General features: G+C 38.4%; 4 protein-coding genes across 4 annotated transcripts; 3 read left to right on the top strand and 1 right to left on the bottom strand.

Moving 5' to 3' along the window:
* Window positions 1-78: 78 nt before the first annotated feature.
* Window positions 79-3,824, bottom strand: LOC132785817 (prolyl 4-hydroxylase subunit alpha-2). The gene is made up of 10 exons (XM_060792095.1): window positions 3,221-3,824; window positions 2,984-3,135; window positions 2,750-2,906; window positions 2,439-2,667; window positions 1,781-2,174; window positions 1,639-1,721; window positions 646-708; window positions 508-583; window positions 323-412; window positions 79-260 (listed from the first exon to the last, which is right to left on the bottom strand). Exons 1-10 carry the CDS (start codon window positions 3,409-3,411, stop codon window positions 136-138), a joined length of 1,560 nt encoding a protein of 519 aa, XP_060648078.1. The 5' UTR covers window positions 3,412-3,824; the 3' UTR covers window positions 79-135.
* A 526-nt stretch (window positions 3,825-4,350) lies between these two features.
* Window positions 4,351-5,373, top strand: LOC132784710 (prolyl 4-hydroxylase subunit alpha-1-like). The gene is made up of 2 exons (XM_060790498.1): window positions 4,351-4,638; window positions 4,690-5,373. Exons 1-2 carry the CDS (start codon window positions 4,469-4,471, stop codon window positions 5,345-5,347), a joined length of 828 nt encoding a protein of 275 aa, XP_060646481.1. The 5' UTR covers window positions 4,351-4,468; the 3' UTR covers window positions 5,348-5,373.
* A 1,392-nt stretch (window positions 5,374-6,765) lies between these two features.
* LOC132784709 (prolyl 4-hydroxylase subunit alpha-1) lies at window positions 6,766-9,341 on the top strand. The gene is made up of 6 exons (XM_060790497.1): window positions 6,766-7,487; window positions 7,550-7,758; window positions 7,829-7,959; window positions 8,375-8,824; window positions 8,901-9,075; window positions 9,144-9,341. Exons 1-6 carry the CDS (start codon window positions 7,003-7,005, stop codon window positions 9,164-9,166), a joined length of 1,473 nt encoding a protein of 490 aa, XP_060646480.1. The 5' UTR covers window positions 6,766-7,002; the 3' UTR covers window positions 9,167-9,341.
* Window positions 9,342-10,851: 1,510 nt separating this feature from the next.
* Window positions 10,852-16,064, top strand: LOC132784706 (prolyl 4-hydroxylase subunit alpha-1). The gene is made up of 8 exons (XM_060790494.1): window positions 10,852-11,176; window positions 11,653-11,807; window positions 11,932-12,082; window positions 13,242-13,438; window positions 13,514-13,680; window positions 13,783-14,295; window positions 14,372-14,537; window positions 15,964-16,064. The coding sequence occupies exons 1-8, from the start codon at window positions 10,989-10,991 to the stop codon at window positions 16,062-16,064; spliced, it is 1,638 nt and encodes a 545-aa protein (XP_060646477.1). The 5' UTR covers window positions 10,852-10,988.
* Window positions 16,065-16,484: the final 420 nt, after the last annotated feature.

The raw sequence follows: 16,484 nt of genomic DNA, 5'->3' as shown, positions 1-16,484 counted from the left end.
AAGGAAGTTCGCTCAACTTGAGAGGCTTCACGTATTAAAATGAAAATGTGTTTTTATTCAATTATAATTTAAGTTTATTTGTTACAGCTGAGAATGAAATTTGTTATTTATTTAGTGCTAAATAAAATGCATTATTTAAATTTGTTTACTCGCTCGTCTACTAAGTTCTAAGAGCTGACTCAACGAGATCTGAGAGTCATCCCATAATTCACAGGGTCTCTTATCCGACTGATAATTTTCACGTATCCATCGGTTTAGCACTAAAAGCAAATTGATTTGGATTAGATTAGTTTAACGGTGTTTTGGGGCACAGACAACTTACCCCACTTAGAGCCGGCGATAATGGGACAGGCGCCATGCAGGACACGAGTATCGCCCACGCCTGAAGCGTGCAGGTTATACCAAAATGCGGCTGAAATGGCAAAATGAGCAAAGTACAACACAACTTTTTATCATTTGTGGCAAAGAGCTTTTAACAACAGGTCGCCAACAGAGCGAAACACGTACCCGCATATTTCTCGGGCTTCAGTAATTGCTTTATAATGGGAAATGCGGTGCCACCGCCTTGTGCCACATCGGTGAGCTGTAAGTTAAATTAAATATATAAGTTTGCTTGACAAATGTGCTCGATAACATTTCACTCACATAGAATAGCACGGTGGCAATGCGATTGCCCATTTCAGGATTTGCCACCTGATTTGTTTCGAACTGTGAAGGAAATTAATATAAGTTTATATTTTATTACTTTAATAATGGTGTAGGTAAAAGTATAAGCTCTAGCTTATCTCATTGCAATAAGGAATGGTTTTTGTTATTACAATACAAATAAATAAATAATACCATAAGATTGTTATTTTATTAACGAATTGTGGTATGTTAAATCTGAACATCACAATAATTATTAAAATAACACGAACTCCAATTTCTCTACTTATTTGGTCTTAAGTAAATTTCTTTTACCTTCATTATTTCTGCGAATTTCACATTTAATTTCTTATGAATATATTACTGTCTTAATTATATTCTCTTTGTAACAAGCTTTAGCATGAATCGTTAGTTCTCGTTAAATTTTGCATTTAACTTTTTTGTAGACTGTTTCTAGCTGACTTCAACAGTAAGTAATTGAAGAAATAGATGTAAATATTTTAATTCACAAGTTATATATAAGCCCTTCTGCCTGTAAAATGAATTACTTTTTTTTTAGAAAACTAGAATAGTTTTCTGTACTATTATTTATCTATTCAAATTGTAAGAAGCTATAAATTTATTTTTTTAAAAAACTAGCAAGAAAGCTATTGTCTGTACTATGAGATGCCCGCTACCCACCTTTAACAAAAGCAAAACAATGCGGTAGTATTCTTAAAATATACCCAATTAAGTTCCTAAAAATACTATTATATTATTAATATAATTGGTATACTAAAAAAATATACAATTATACCGTAAACTATATTTGGTATATCAATATAATATTATCGAAAAAATGTATGTACTGAAAAAGATACTAAAATATACCGAAGACTACATTTGGTATATTAATATACTATTATAATACTCCTGCTGCCGGTACTAAGTTATAATACCCTCCTACCCTAGGGATAGTGCGTACTCATTACCATTATCTACATATATACTCACTGCATTCGGATAGAACCAATCCATATGCTGGGCATAGTGCCCTCCCACGCCATAGTTCGAGAACTGATGATCCTCCGCAAACACTGCAAAAAAAAGTATTTGAATTCCATATCTCAGCAGTAAAATTTCCCCTTTAACTTACTCAGATTAAGCCCCGTCATATCCTCCACTCGTTGATCAATGGTTCGCAAAACTTTATGTCGAGTCTTGGGAATAAATGTGAATTGACTGGTGCGCGCATTTGAAACGGTCGAAGAGTTTTGCCCCGTGACTGTGGCACGTTCTATTTTATTCTTCGTTAGTTTAGTGATGACATCAATCTCACTCTGATAAAGCACCTCGTGGTAAAGCAACAGCAACGGTTCAGTGCGGAGTTCTTCGACCTTAAGCGGAGCTAGCAGCAGAAAAGGATGCGTCTCCGTGAGGTAGCCACAGCGTAGATCACGTTGATCACTTGGAGTGGGTTTGATGTGGCCACTGCAGGTGTAACGATAGGCATCGAATTCACTAAGTACGGTCAGATTCTCAGGCACGGGCTGAAGTTGAATAGTGAAAAAAGTTATTTGATCTACTATAAATAGCACCAAAAATACAACATATTGAATGCGACTCTTCAAGTTTATAAAAGAAAGCACAGCACTTACGAGTAAGTGAACAAGTGATTAGTTTATAAGATAATTTTGCTAGTTTTTTATGCATATTTATTAAATAATCCTTTCTATTTCATGTAATATCACACAACAAATTTTTCATATATAAACCAAACTCTTAACTTCGAGACTAGTAAAATTAATACTTACTGAATGCTCTTCGATTTTCTCCACAGTGCCGTTAACACCTTGGTTATTGGACAATCTGGCCTTAACCTGTGCCAGCTTCTCGGCAATCTGTGGCTGCAGCTGATGATGATCTTCAGCTGTGGTCAGACGATTGTTGGCCTCCATTAGCCAGGCATGTGCCAGCTGCAAATGCTCGAATCGCAACGCCTGTTGTCCAATGTCCAGGCAATGCTCGGCATTCAGTTGAGTGCTATTTTGTGGGTGGCGGAGTGGGGAGGGGTGTGAAAGTGCTGTTAAGTGAGTTGTGCCTGGGCAGAAAGTGCAACACTCACCCATAGGATACGCCATCCAGTATACCAGCAGCCACATGCTTCGTTTGCAGCCTGTAAATGGACTGTAAACGCAGCAAACCATCGATGGCGCCCTCGAGCTCAGCTTCGTTTGGCATGTGCTTTCTCTGCCGCAGTTGATGCAGTCGACTGAGTGATTCTTTGAGGGGAAAGAGAGAGAGAGGGGGAGCAACGTTTACTTAATGAAATTTGGACATAAATGGATTTGGCACCCACTCTCGCCAGTTGACGCTGCCATCAGATTCGCAATGCGCTGCCAGTCGAGCGTCAGGCGTTTGCTCAGCAAATATTTGTTCAACGGACTCTCGAAGTATGCCACGCCCCATTGCAACGCCTCGTTACGCTCACGCTCGAACTCCTCCAGTCGCCTGTCGATGCAGATTGCAGATTGTAGATTGAGTTGAGTCGAGTCGAGTTGCCTAAGTTCATTAGTTCATCAGGCACCGAACTTACGCTTTCAGAAAATCCAATTTACTGTCATTATCGGCTATGAATTTCTGCATGTGCTGCAACAGTTTCTGTTCATAGCCAAAGACCTTGGACATGGCATGTATTGACGAATAGAATTCGCCATTTACACAGCTCCACCACAGCAATGGCAACAGCAGTGCGGTCAGACTCCATTTTTCTGTCCAGAGTAACATGCTCGATCACAGCTCGCGGTCAACTGAATTCGCCATTTGAATTTGACCCCAACAGACCAACTATTGATGGTTTATCTATGGTCATGTTCACATTATGTAATATCAAAGAGCTGCGCTATATGTCTTGGCAAATCTTAGCTTTTTAACTCATTAAGCAGAAACCTGTTTGCGTGAGTGTAAAGAAAGCTCGGCGGTTCATTGTGCCGAACAGGTTCTGATTCTTAGGGCGAGTATTTTTACCTAGAACTGGCTTCAAGAGCATAAGAGACAACACACGCGTTAGCCAAGCTGTGAATAACATTAGCTAAATCTTATTCAATCATTGATTGGAAGAAAGTAAACAACGAGAGCTGGCTGGATGTGAAAACAATTCTCAGTAGTAATCGGCATCTAACACGTATATTAATTAGAACATTTCTAAGAAACCTGAATGGATAAGTATCACAAAAACATTGCTACGATGTTAACTGAATCATAATTGAACTGATTCAAGTTTATCTTGATATAATAAAAATCAATACAATAAAAATTAATATATTCCTAAGCACGATGTTCAAATTTTATTAAGACGAATTAAAAATATTTGAAATAATTTGACTCAAATTAGTATATTACTTTTTATGTGTTTTTAAAGATTCAACAATTGGAGCATTGTCGAATTTTTAAGTAACTTGATCTAACAAATTCAATGATAAAAATCTTTAGTATTTAGATAACAATTTTAAAGAGTATAAAGCGCAATGTTCAGTATTTATAAAGAAAAATAAAAAATATTTGAAATTAGTAAACTCAAATTAGTATTTTACTTTTTATATATTTAAATTTGTATTTGTATTTCGAACGTTTTAGAATTTTACTGAAAACTGAAGCACTGAAATCCCTAATTTTGTAGACAACAGTTTCTCCCAATTTAAAAGTATACAGGGTATATAAGAAATTCAAACAGCTGTGTAAATATTGACTTGTCGAAGTAGTTGAAGATGTAGTTATATTTCGGTGCCCAAATTGTCAGAGTGGAAGAAGTGACAGTTGAAATTTGATAAGCAGCAGCGTTAGAATGTTTCATCTGAGTGCATTTTTCTTCACACTTTGTCTAGTCATAGGCAACATCAATGCCGAAGAAGAAGAGACTGATCCTCAAAAATTGCTTGAATTGGAAAAAGTGTTTGTGGAACAACTTGAGGCTTACATGGCCAAGGCGGATAAGATAAGAGCCAATATTAATAGGTAAGTAAGTAAGACATAGAATGATGATGTGGTATTTAATATGTATTGAAGATTTCTAGCTTACGTGGATGTGGTGCACGATGATCTCGATGATCCGGAGGCATATTTCGGCAATCCAATTAATTCCTTTACCACAATTAGCCGCCTTGTTAACAACTGGAAACGGGAGGTGATTGATGTTATCTTAACTGAATCAGCTGTCGACGAACATCATAAGCAGGTCGCTCAGGAGGTGGTACAAATGGAGATTGAACATCCCACAGAGAACGATTTGCAGGCAATGACAAACGACATTTTGCAATACCAAGGGCAAAATGATCTGCCAACAGCAGAACTGGCCAACGATGTGCTCTACTCCAATAAGGAAGACAATCAGAGTATCACATTGACTGCAAGTGATTGTTATGCGATCGGTCGCAGTTGTCATAAGCTAGAATTATCTGATTTTGCCGTCGAATGGCTGATGGAGGCGCGTTCTCTTCTCGCCCGCGAACCAGTTACATTTGCCAGCATCACGGATGTTCAAATACTCCAATATTTGGCACCTACCCTGCAGGAACTTGGCAACTTGAAATTAGCCAATATACTGAACAACGAGATACTTAAGGCTGATCCGAAGCATGAAGAAGCGCTGAAGGCGAAGGTTGACTTAGAGAAGAAGTTGTTACTAGGACGCCTCACTGCACCTATCGTAGAGACGAATCAGTAATAATGCCTACCATCTTGTCATCTTTATCATATTTGCATTAAATTTAAAATTTAATGCATTAAGTTTAAAAAAAACCCTTATTTAAATTAAAAATAAAATTGTAGTTCTTTTTAGCATTAAACTTAATTCAAAATAAAGTAAATTCGATTCTTTTCTTTTCTTCAATTTTACGCTCAATCAAATTCTAGTTCTTTAAATAACAAAATTAGAATTGTTTGTTGAAGTCTTGGTTACAGCCACAAAAACCAACAATTTGAAGTCAAGGAAATAACACAAATGCTGCAGACCACACTTAAAATGAAAAGTACTACAAGTTTAACCCAATTACAATTCCAGAAATATCCCAAAAAAATAAAACAAAGGGCAGCCCAGCTGTGTAAATGTTAAACAAGAACTACAAAGAGAGCTTGTGGGTGAAGCAGCTGGATAGCATGAAGTTACGACGAAGGGAAATAAGTGCAGCAACAATTTCCATGCTTTTCCAGATGAGTTTTCGAGTTTTATGACCAAGCTTATGCAAGTTGGTTAATGGAAATACCTGGCGATGATTAAAGTGGTATGCGTGGCATGCTGATATTAAATAACAGCAAAAAGGGACAACGCAGGACGCGGTTGTACGTTGCAATATTAGTTAAAGTTGCACTTAAAAGCGGGTGGCAACAAAATTATACAATTTTCATAGCAAAAGCTTAAGCAACAGTTAATGTGGCAGCTTTTTTATACCCGTTAACATTTGGGTAAAAGGGTATTATACTTGTGGTATTATATAGATGGTATATTTTGACTATAATACTATATCATAATACCAAATATTGTATTCGGTGTATATTAGTATTTTTGTGGTATGCTAATTTGGTATGTTAATGACATATTTGGCATATACCAAATATTGGCTTCGGTATATGTTAGTATTTTTGTCGTATATATATATATATATATATATATATATATATATATATATATATATATATATATATATTAAGAATTTGGTATTATTTAGATCGGTATCTTACAGTCGAGCACACTTGACTGTTGCTTTCTTACTTGGTTGCAGGTGAAAAAAAGAGTTTTAAATACATATTTGATATATCGATATATAACAATAGTATATTTTGAATGTAGTGCTATATCATTATACCAAATATTGTCATAGCTATATTTTAATATTTTTACGGTATGTTACTTTGGTATATTTTAAGAATTTGGTATTATTTAGATGGGTAGAGGGTATCTCTCAGTCGAGCACAATCGAATATCGCTTTCTTACTTGGTTGCAGGTGAAAAGAGTGTGAAAGACATAATAAAAAGAGAGAACCACAAAGTAATCAAGCAAAAGATGCTGATCGAGACTTTTGCCTTTTTCACCTTTCGCATGATCAGGCAAAAGATTTGTAGTTTCAGTTGGGCTAGAACAGCGAAGCCGGTTGGTCAGCCGCTTTTGCTTATATAATAACACAACAACATAAGTATAACTTGGGCTTTGGCATAATTAAGCATTGTGTTTGTGTCGCCCATGAATAATACATAAAAAAGCACACAAACCCAAGAACCACACGCCAGTCAAACACACACAAAAATCTAACAAGCTACGTCAGCCATTGACCCGGTCAACGAGAACAGCAACAAGAAAAAACACAAACATTTTCTTTCGATTTATGCAAATGCCGCAAGCAATAAGATTTCTTTGGCTACTCTGCCTAGTTGTGGCAGCGTCGCGAGTTGTTCTCGCTGGCAACGAGGAACATTTGCGAGAACTTGTGGCCACCGAGACTTCGCTCATCGATGCGCTGCGCGAATATATCGATGGACTCGAACAGCAGTTGTTGGCACTGAAACAAGAAACTCTCGCCATCGAAGAGCTACATCAGCTGGTGGGCGATCAAGTGGAGGAATACATTGGGAATCCACTCAATGTGCTTACCATTCTGAAGCGTTTCCAGAGCGTTTGGCCCAAGCTCGAAAGGCAAGCGAATGCGACCCTCGAATTGGGCCAAGATATGCCTGACTATGAGATGGAATTGCCACTGCCCAGCGAAGAGGAATACGAGACAGCACTGTTGAATTTATTGCGACTACAATCTGTCTACGAACTGGAACCTGCGACACTCTCGCTGGGCATAGTCAATGGACTGAAGCTGGGGTAAGAAGTATACGCCCTTGTGAAAATAATACAAAATATTTATGCTGTTGCATATTTTAAAGCTCGGCGATGTCGTGGAGCGATTGCCTGGAGATGGCGCGCAAGTCGGATCGCAATGGTGACTATGCGGTGGCCAAATATTGGGTGGAAACAGCGCTGGGAAAGCTGCCAGCTGCTGCGGGCAATGCAACCCATGGCAGCTCAATCAGTGAACACGACCGAGGCAGGGTACAAATACTGGAGGCATCTGTGAATATGGATTACCGCGCAGGTGCGTACAAAAATGCAGAGAAATGAAAACTTTTCGCTGATTTGTATAAATTTCGCGTTTTGCTGCCCAGGCGAATTCCTGAGTGCTCTGGCCACGGCCAAGGAGTTGCTGCTGCTACGTCCCGCGAATCAGAATGTGCAGAAAGCCAAGGCCAAGATTGAACGGGCCATAAGCGGAGCTCAAACGAAGTCCAAGGCAAAGGTAAAGCGGATAAAACTATGCAAATTGCGTAGTTTTGTAACAGAAATTGCGAAAGTAGTCAGAAAACTGCAGCGAAGCGTGCTCGACAGGCAAATACCAGGAGAGCATGAAATTGACTAGTGGAAAGGTGTTCAAGTTGCTTTAGCTTTAACGCTTTTAAAGAGTTACACATAGTATATTCTTATACATGCTATCTACTCACCTGCTGATGTTAGCTATTCGTGTGCTTCCGGCATAACTTTACTGCTCGAGAACTTTTCCAGTCCTTCGAGTGTGTGTTTGCGTGCTTTCTGACTGTATAATTTTATTTTTATAGACTAGCTAACAAGCATCTATTTCTACGATATTAGTATCGTATTATTATGTTGATCTTTTTATGGCTTTTTTTTTCTTTTTTGTTTGTGTTGTTGTCAAGCTCTCGAAATCCGTTGAGCAGCTGCTTATTGATGAGCTCTGCCGCTCGGCCACCCGCCAGCAGGTGACAACAGGAAGTCGTCTATTGGAGTGTCGCCAAGATGTGTCGCATCTCCGCATGCTACGCTTGGAACAGCTGAGTGAGGATCCACACATCACGCTCTATCACAATGTGCTCAGCTTCCGTCAGGCAGACAAATTGATTACACTACTCGACGATAAAGAAGAGCAACACACGAAAGTCCCCGCCACTTTTGCGCCAATGGAGCTGAGCAAACTCGGACAGAAAATGCTGCGTGGCATCAATTATCAACTGGCTAATGTTGGACACCCAGAGGAGCCGTTGTCGTTGCCATTGTGGCAGGCACGTCGTCACAGTCACGAGCACGTGACGGCCACAGAGGTGGCAGAGGCTGAGCATGTGCAGCATGTGGCACGCGCAATGCTCCAAGTGAGTCGTCATTTTAATGAAATGATTAGTTAATATGTCACTAATTGCCTATTATCGTCCCACCTCTTTGTACCAGCTACACGAGCCAAAGTTGGGCGGTGCGTTGGTGTTTCCACAGTTGGAGCTCGGCGTGAATGTCCCACGGGGCTCGTTGCTCTACTGGAGCACTCGCAGCGTTAGCGAGTCACATTCAAGACTGGATTACCGCAGTCGCCAGCTTGTCTGTCCCGTGCTGCTGGGCTCACAGTTGTGTAAGTGAAACACGAACTTCTGACTCTCATCAACTTCAACCGAATTTGCCTCTCTGTTTTTTTCGCAGCGCTGTGGACCGAACTGAATTGAATTGAATTCGGACAACGACTGAAACCCATTTTGCCTTTTAATCTTTCACTAATTGCCGCCATGAAAATAAACAACAAGAACAACAACGAATCAAAAAGTACTGAAATGTTGACTTTTCATTGAGTTTCATTTCGCAATTCTTGGGCTTTCATCTGTCATTAAATGCCCATTGCTTAAAATGGGCGTGTTCATTATTTGTGTTTTTGTGCAGTTCCCTTGCGTAATTAAAGAGCAAACAAATTTCAATATTCATGCATCAAAGCGAGCAACAATTAGCATAACACCGAGCAACTCTGTTGAGTCAGGTTCTCAGGCTATGTTCGTTTGATGGCAGCAACAGGAAATAGTTTAAATAAATATTGGGCCATAAAAGCGATGCGAATGTGACAATTTGAATGTTGGGCGAAACAGTAAATCAAATGACGGATTAAACATTAAAAATACAATAGCTGTTAGATTGAATTTTACTTGCTCGTTAATTAACGCAATAAAACCACAAACTTATCAAATGAATACCCTGTCATTTAGATGCAAGATTGATGGGCAGTTCTATTTTAGTAAATGATCTTAAATAGAGCAAAAATCTGTTATGTGTTGTCATGGTTGACATGTTGATACCCTAGAATTTTAAATGAGAAGGAGTTCAAAAAATGATCTAAGCACATTTAATTTCATTACTTAAGGCATGATGTTCACATATTTATTATCTTAATCACATTATCATTTAATTTGCCTATCAAGTCTCATTAATTATATATTATATATTTATTATGCCAATACCATTATCAAAATGCGTAACTTATTGTATTTTATTTGCTCGCAATATTTTATTTAAATTTTCGAAAAAATGTTTTTCTAATTTTTTCGCGACATTTCTTTCCATTGTTGCGGTGGCAATTTATGAAACTTCCGCAAATTTATGAAAACGTTAAAATTTATATCAGAGCATCGAAACACCCAATCTGAATATTCAATAGAAAATCAGACAATCAGAGATCAACAGCATAATAAACTGGCTCAGTGTTTACCAACACTGCCCACCCAAAGCAATAGCAATAACAACGACGTGCGACTGCATTATTAAATATCAAACGACTCGTGGTTAATTAGCTGGAATTAATAAGCGATCGAATAAGGCAGCGATTTATACAAAAGAGATTGAGAGAGCTCACAAGTCAGACAAACGAAGAGAGAGAGAGCTGAGGGGCGACTGTGAGAGAGAAGTAGAACTTGGGGCTGGTCAAAGCCGAAACGAGCTCCCCATGATAAGCATCACTAAATCAGCTTTGGCAAAGCCATAAAACATGCTTAATCGCCACGAAACTCGTATGCTCTTCATTAGAGTGGCTCATAATGCGAATAGTTTGTTCATAGACAAAGACAAAGACATCCACATCCACATTGAACTAGACAACGACATCGACAACGACATGGGGAGTTAGACATGTCCATAGACAAACATCAATTGGTTATGCAAATAGTGTGTGTGGTGTAGTTAGCACCCGGTCTAAGCTGTCGCCCGATCACAGCACCCAACACGCAGCATCGATTGTGCCAAAACGTCTGTCATCGCTGGTTTTATTCGACGTCGCCGTTTCGATATCAACGCTTCGGGATGTCTCAGACGCCGAGCAACCCGATCAACGCCATTCAGTTGATTTCGAGACGCGTTGAGCCGCAGATCGTTGTTGCCGCCAAAAAAAATTAAGAACATAAGGCTAATCATAGTCTTAGCCTCAATAAAAGCGTAAATTAAGTATACGACGTGCGACGTTGATATCAAGTATACGCCACGCGCACACCCACCACATTTCAGTTCAAGATGCGGGCAAGCGGTGTAAGGCTGCTGGCTGTAATGCTATTGGCCAGCGTATCCCATCTTGGCCAGGCATCGGATTATTTCTCTAGCATCACAGGACTCGAGCAATTGCTGCACACAGAGCACACATTGATGAGCGACTTGAATGCGCAGTTGGCACAGACGAGGACGATATTGAAGCAGTTGGAGAAGTGAGTACAATTGAATCAATTTATGGAAATCATATTCAGAGTTCTTAACTGTAATCAACTGGTTGTTGTTTTGTTTTCTGTGGGGTTTTATGTGTGTTTATGGTTCAGCTCGGATTTCATAATAATAATAATAATAATAACATAAACAACAATGGGCCAAGAGTCTTGTAGTTTAACATTTAGCATTTCGCTTTCGTTTTGCATTTTCTGTTGTGTTGTGTTTGAATCGTAAAAAAAGTTTTATGTATTTGAATCAGAAATAAATTAGAATTAATTAAATACGCTGTGTGCGCTATCTAAACGCTTGGGATTTCTTATGAACAGAGGTATTATTATTATCGTTGTGTATGACGATCGAGCGTCACACAAAAGCCCAAAGACTCACAAACTGGTAGCGACCGATTTATGATTAGAAGTTCTAAACTCGTCTCCAACAAATCCAAATCAACCAAATCCTAATAACCTGATCCACGCAGAGAGCTCGCCGCTATCGAGGTGGAACATGCATTGGCTGCAAGAGGCACCGAGAACTATCTAACCAATCCAATTAATATCTATCGATTGATGAAGCGACTGCACAATGACTGGTCACAACTCGAGAGCCGCGCCCAACAAATGAGCAGCCAAATCCGTAACTATCCCATCCATTTTTTTTACCCAAGAGAGACCCATCAAAACTCTAGTAGTATGATGTTGTGAAACTTAATTTGATTTTGCATTTCCCTCCTATTTTTCTCGTGTATTTATTCTCTTAGATTTCAATATCACACAACAGCACTACGAGTTAAATTTCCCCAGTCAAGAGGATGTCGATGGCGCCGCGTTGGCATTGGTTCGCCTGCAGAGCACCTATAAATTGGACGTGGCCCAAGTGGCTGCCGGCATACTGAATGGCATCAAATACGGGTGAGAAGGGAGCGCGGGCCTACCCCAAATAAGCAATAACCAGTCAGGCTTGAAATACATTGAGTACTACATATGCATATGCTAACTCACACTTTCTACCACAATGCCAGGAGCGGTTTACGCTAATTTGAGGATTGAGCAATGGGTTGAGAGATTGAATGTTGTTCGAGGGCTTTGCATTTAATATGTAAGAGTAATTTAAGTATAGTTTGGTATCGATTTAACATTTAAATATAGCAGTCTTAATATGGAACACTATACACATAGATTATCTACACTTTGGCGGTAAATTCAGGAGCGGATTGCGAGCTTGAGGGTGGCTATAAGGGGATTAATAATCAATGATATTGTGATGTGAATTTACTGTATTTAAGGATTAAGAACCAATGAAGTTACAATATGAATTTACTGTATTTTAATTCAGTTATGAACGATTTTAGTAGAGTTTCAGATTAACATATATAATATTAGTTTCTTATTAATTCAGTAATTATGTGGAAGCTGATAATAAGGCAATGAAGTTGTCATTTGAATTTACTGTTTTCGATTTTATTCAATTAAGTTATCAAACTGAGTTTTTGTAGTCGACAATTTTATGTTTAACTGTATTTTATTTGTGTCTTATTCATTCAGTAATTATGATTTATAAATTTGAAGTTAATTTGATGTTTAAAGTGCAGCTAATGAATGTGGAATGGTTATTTATATTACATTCTGTGACTCACAATATGACAACTAGCATAGAATTATTGCATCAGAAGTAACCTATATGATTTTTATATTTATTTATTCATTAAGTTAAATACATTATATAGGCTATAGCACTAGAAAAAATTATATAGTTATATTATATGATTTATATGATAAAGATTTTATATGATAAGTTGAAATGATTTATGAACTTTGCGTACTTTACTTATATTATTCTTAAATTATCACTAGTAGATATTGTATATTTATTCATTAGCAGTTTATATTTACAATATCTATCTATACGTTATTTTATTATTAGTTCAGACTTAATTTCCCATTTGATTAGAATCCACCCCTGTATATCTAACATTCTAATACTATCGTGTTGATATGCCCCGAGTAAAACCCCCCCGAAATCATATTCATTTGGTTTTTTGGTGTGCTGCCTGGTTGCCTTTATTTTTAGCACGGACATGAGCTGGCAGGATTGCTTTGTGCTGGGTCAACAACTCTTTGAAATGGAGGACTACAACAACACGAAAGTGTGGCTGCGCGAGTCCATGGAACGCCTGCGACGCCATCAGCTCGGCCAGCAGAGCTCAGCCGCTGAGCCGGCGATAGTGAACAGCATGGAGACGGTGGCAAAGAGTTTATTCCAAATGGGTAAGCAACGGATACAGTCAAGTAATCAAGGCGAACTTCATGCATACAAACATATTTACCAAAGCGATTTTTTAGGCGACTTTGACACGGCATACGAGCTGAGCCAGCGCGTGCTTGAGCTCGATCCATCGCGCATACGGAATTGGCACCTGGGGGACAAGGCCGCCAAGCCGTCATCAAATCAGGGCGATGAGTCGGATGAGGATGCGGCTGCACAACTACAACAAACGGATGCTTACAAAGTGAGTTTCGAGCGATTCGATTCATCTTTCTAGTAGCTAAATTTAGACTCACACTCCTCCCTCCTCGCACATACACACACACACACACATACACGCACGCAGCTCACACAGGAATTCGAGCAATATGAAAAGGTTTGCCGTGGTGAGGTCATCGCCTCCCCCGCCCAACAGCGTCCGTTGCGATGTCGGTATACACACGGCCATCATGCATATCGAGTGCTGGCACCGCTCAAGCTGGAGGAACACCACTTGGATCCGCTGGTGGTGACCTTTCATGACATGTTGAGCACACAGAAAATCGCCGAGTTGCGACAAATGGCTGTGCCGCATATGAAGCGTTCCACAGTGAACCAAATGCGCGGCAGTTCGCATCGCATGAAGTCCGCCTTTCGCGTCAGCAAAAATGCCTGGCTCGCCTACAACACGCACCCGACAATGGGGCGTATGTTGCGTGATCTCCACGATGCCACCGGCCTCGATATGACCTTCTGTGAGCAGTTGCAGGTGGCCAACTACGGTGTGGGCGGTCACTATGAGCCGCATTGGGACTTCTTTCGCGATACTCGCCACTATCCGGCCGAGGAGGGCAATCGCATTGCCACAGCCATATTTTATGTGAGTTGACATCCCACACACGCACACACACACACAACTACCTTATGCACACAAGTAATAAATGCACTTCTTGCAGCTATCGGATGTGGAGCAGGGTGGCGCCACCGCGTTTCCCTTTCTCAACTTTGCCGTGCGGCCGCAGCTAGGCAACATATTGTTTTGGTACAATCTGCATCGCTCCCTCGACATGGACTTTCGCACAAAGCACGCGGGTTGTCCGGTGCTAAAGGGCAGCAAGTGGAGTGAGTAAAACACTAATAACAAAAACAAATAGCGAGCAAAGCGAGGGAATGGAATATGGAAGCTTTTTAAATTGTCTGCAATTATGCAACTCATTTGCTATGCCAAGCGTGTTTAAGCTCACATTTTTCATTTAATTGTTGAGCGTTTGTCAAGGGAAATTTGAAGTGGGTCCTTGCGGTTTTATAATTTATGCGCTATACTCATATATAACACAACTAATCATAGCTTATTCATACTTTTCTGATTTGTTTAAGTTGCCCAGTTAGGTAACAGTGCACCTTTCTTTGTTATCATTTCGTTATTATTTTAATAAAAAAAATTCATACTTGCAACCATTTTATTTGAATAGAAGTTTTCATGCTGCATTAGAAAAATCCATGTTCAATAATTGCTCATCTATAATAATTTCATAAATTATAATATAGTAAAATTGTTAGGTTCCTCATTGCAATTAATTTTATAGTCATTGTAGTATGTAATTATAATGGTGGCATAAAATACTTAATCATTTCAACATATATTAAATTTAAAAGAGTTCATTTCATACATAATATGCAATTGAATATATAATATGTAATTAATCTCAAATTGTTCTAATAAATAATTATCATTAAAATTACAATGGTTAAATGCAAATTCTATAAATTACAAACGGCGTTATTAATTATATAATTTACTTTTTTTTTATTCTAAAATATGGTTTTAATAATTGTGTTTGTAATCAATTTTTACAACTTTGTGCCTAAAATATATACATATGTACATACATTCTTAATCAGAAAAGCCGAAACGATATAGAAAGTCCATCTGTCCGTATAAACACCTAAATCTCAAAAACTATAAGATAGAGATAAATAGAGCTTGCATTTTTATATTTGATCAAGTTTGTTTTATATTTCTTCCACGCCCACTTCCGCCCTCTCAAATAGATCAAAATTAAATAAGATGCGTACTTTGTTACGGGTCTTAGATGCATTGGTATATGTGGTATATTTTGTAGTCTATGGTATATTTTAAATGTAATACTATGTCAATATACCAAATATAATTCATGGTATATTTTATTATATTTGCGGTATATTAATTTGGTATATTTTAACAATAGTACCGTAATATGGTATGTTTTAAATGTAGTACTATGTCAATATACCAAATATAATTCATGGTATATTTTAAGAATAGTACCGTAATATGGTATGTTTTAAATGTAGTACTATGTCAATATACCAAATATAATTCATGGTATATTTTTATTATATTTTCGGTATATTTATTTTGTATATTTTAGGAATGGTGCCGTATTTCACAGTCGAGCACACTCGATTGTAGCTTTCTTACTTTTTTAATTTATTTCTAGTAGTTGTTATTATCTTTTTACATTTATTTTAAGTAACTTTGCATATTTTTCAAACTTAATACTTACAGTTGGCAACGTTTGGATACATTCGGCGACACAGACATTTGCGAGGCCTTGTGACGTTTATCGTGATAATGAGCTTTCCGAAGACTATCAGATTATAAAATAAATGTACATAAATATATATTAATTTTATTTTAGAGCAAATTGAGTGAAGTCTTTATTTGCCAGCCAAGCATTTAGAGGGTTAACAGCTCGACTCAAGTCAAAAGCTCAGTTTGAGTGTTTTTTTATGTCGCTGTTGAACTTGACTCAAAACAAACCGCGAGATGAAGAGATGAAGATACAAATGAGTTGCGACGCGTTGCGCTGAGATTTGCCGGCAATTTGAATAAACAAGTTCACGGGCAAAGTTTTAGCGGTTCATTTGCATGCTAGTGAGATGTGCTAAGAGAAGCGCAAAGCGACGTCTGCGAAGTATCAGTGAAAGTAATTAAAGAGAAAGAGAAAAAGTTATGGTAAATTGTTGTTGACTTGGCCAAGACACTTTCAAGACACTTGCTTAAGTCAACAAATTATGTCAGCTTCT

This window comes from Drosophila nasuta, chromosome 2R, assembly GCF_023558535.2.
Source record: "Drosophila nasuta strain 15112-1781.00 chromosome 2R, ASM2355853v1, whole genome shotgun sequence".
Taxonomy (NCBI): domain Eukaryota; kingdom Metazoa; phylum Arthropoda; class Insecta; order Diptera; family Drosophilidae; genus Drosophila; species Drosophila nasuta.
Note: the sequence above shows the minus strand (reverse complement) of the source record. Positions and strands in the feature narration are given on the sequence as shown.

Excerpts from the sequence above, each read along its gene's own strand:
- LOC132785817 (XM_060792095.1), bottom strand. The coding sequence starts at position 3,411 with ATGTTACTCTGGACAGAAAAATGGAGTCTGACCGCACTGCTGTTGCCA. Across the intron at positions 2,907-2,983 it reads GGCAGCGTCAACTGGCGAGA|AATCACTCAGTCGACTGCAT; the intron begins GTGGGTGCCAAA and ends TTCCCCTCAAAG. Across the intron at positions 413-507 it reads GAAGCCCGAGAAATATGCGG|CCGCATTTTGGTATAACCTG; the intron begins GTACGTGTTTCG and ends TTGCCATTTCAG.
- LOC132784710 (XM_060790498.1), top strand. The coding sequence starts at position 4,469 with ATGTTTCATCTGAGTGCATTTTTCTTCACACTTTGTCTAGTCATAGGC. Across the intron at positions 4,639-4,689 it reads ATAAGAGCCAATATTAATAG|ATTTCTAGCTTACGTGGATG; the intron begins GTAAGTAAGTAA and ends TATGTATTGAAG.
- LOC132784709 (XM_060790497.1), top strand. The coding sequence starts at position 7,003 with ATGCAAATGCCGCAAGCAATAAGATTTCTTTGGCTACTCTGCCTAGTT. Across the intron at positions 7,488-7,549 it reads GTCAATGGACTGAAGCTGGG|CTCGGCGATGTCGTGGAGCG; the intron begins GTAAGAAGTATA and ends CATATTTTAAAG. Across the intron at positions 7,960-8,374 it reads AAACGAAGTCCAAGGCAAAG|CTCTCGAAATCCGTTGAGCA; the intron begins GTAAAGCGGATA and ends GTTGTTGTCAAG.
- LOC132784706 (XM_060790494.1), top strand. The coding sequence starts at position 10,989 with ATGCGGGCAAGCGGTGTAAGGCTGCTGGCTGTAATGCTATTGGCCAGC. Across the intron at positions 13,439-13,513 it reads AAAGAGTTTATTCCAAATGG|GCGACTTTGACACGGCATAC; the intron begins GTAAGCAACGGA and ends GCGATTTTTTAG. Across the intron at positions 13,681-13,782 it reads AACAAACGGATGCTTACAAA|CTCACACAGGAATTCGAGCA; the intron begins GTGAGTTTCGAG and ends ACACGCACGCAG.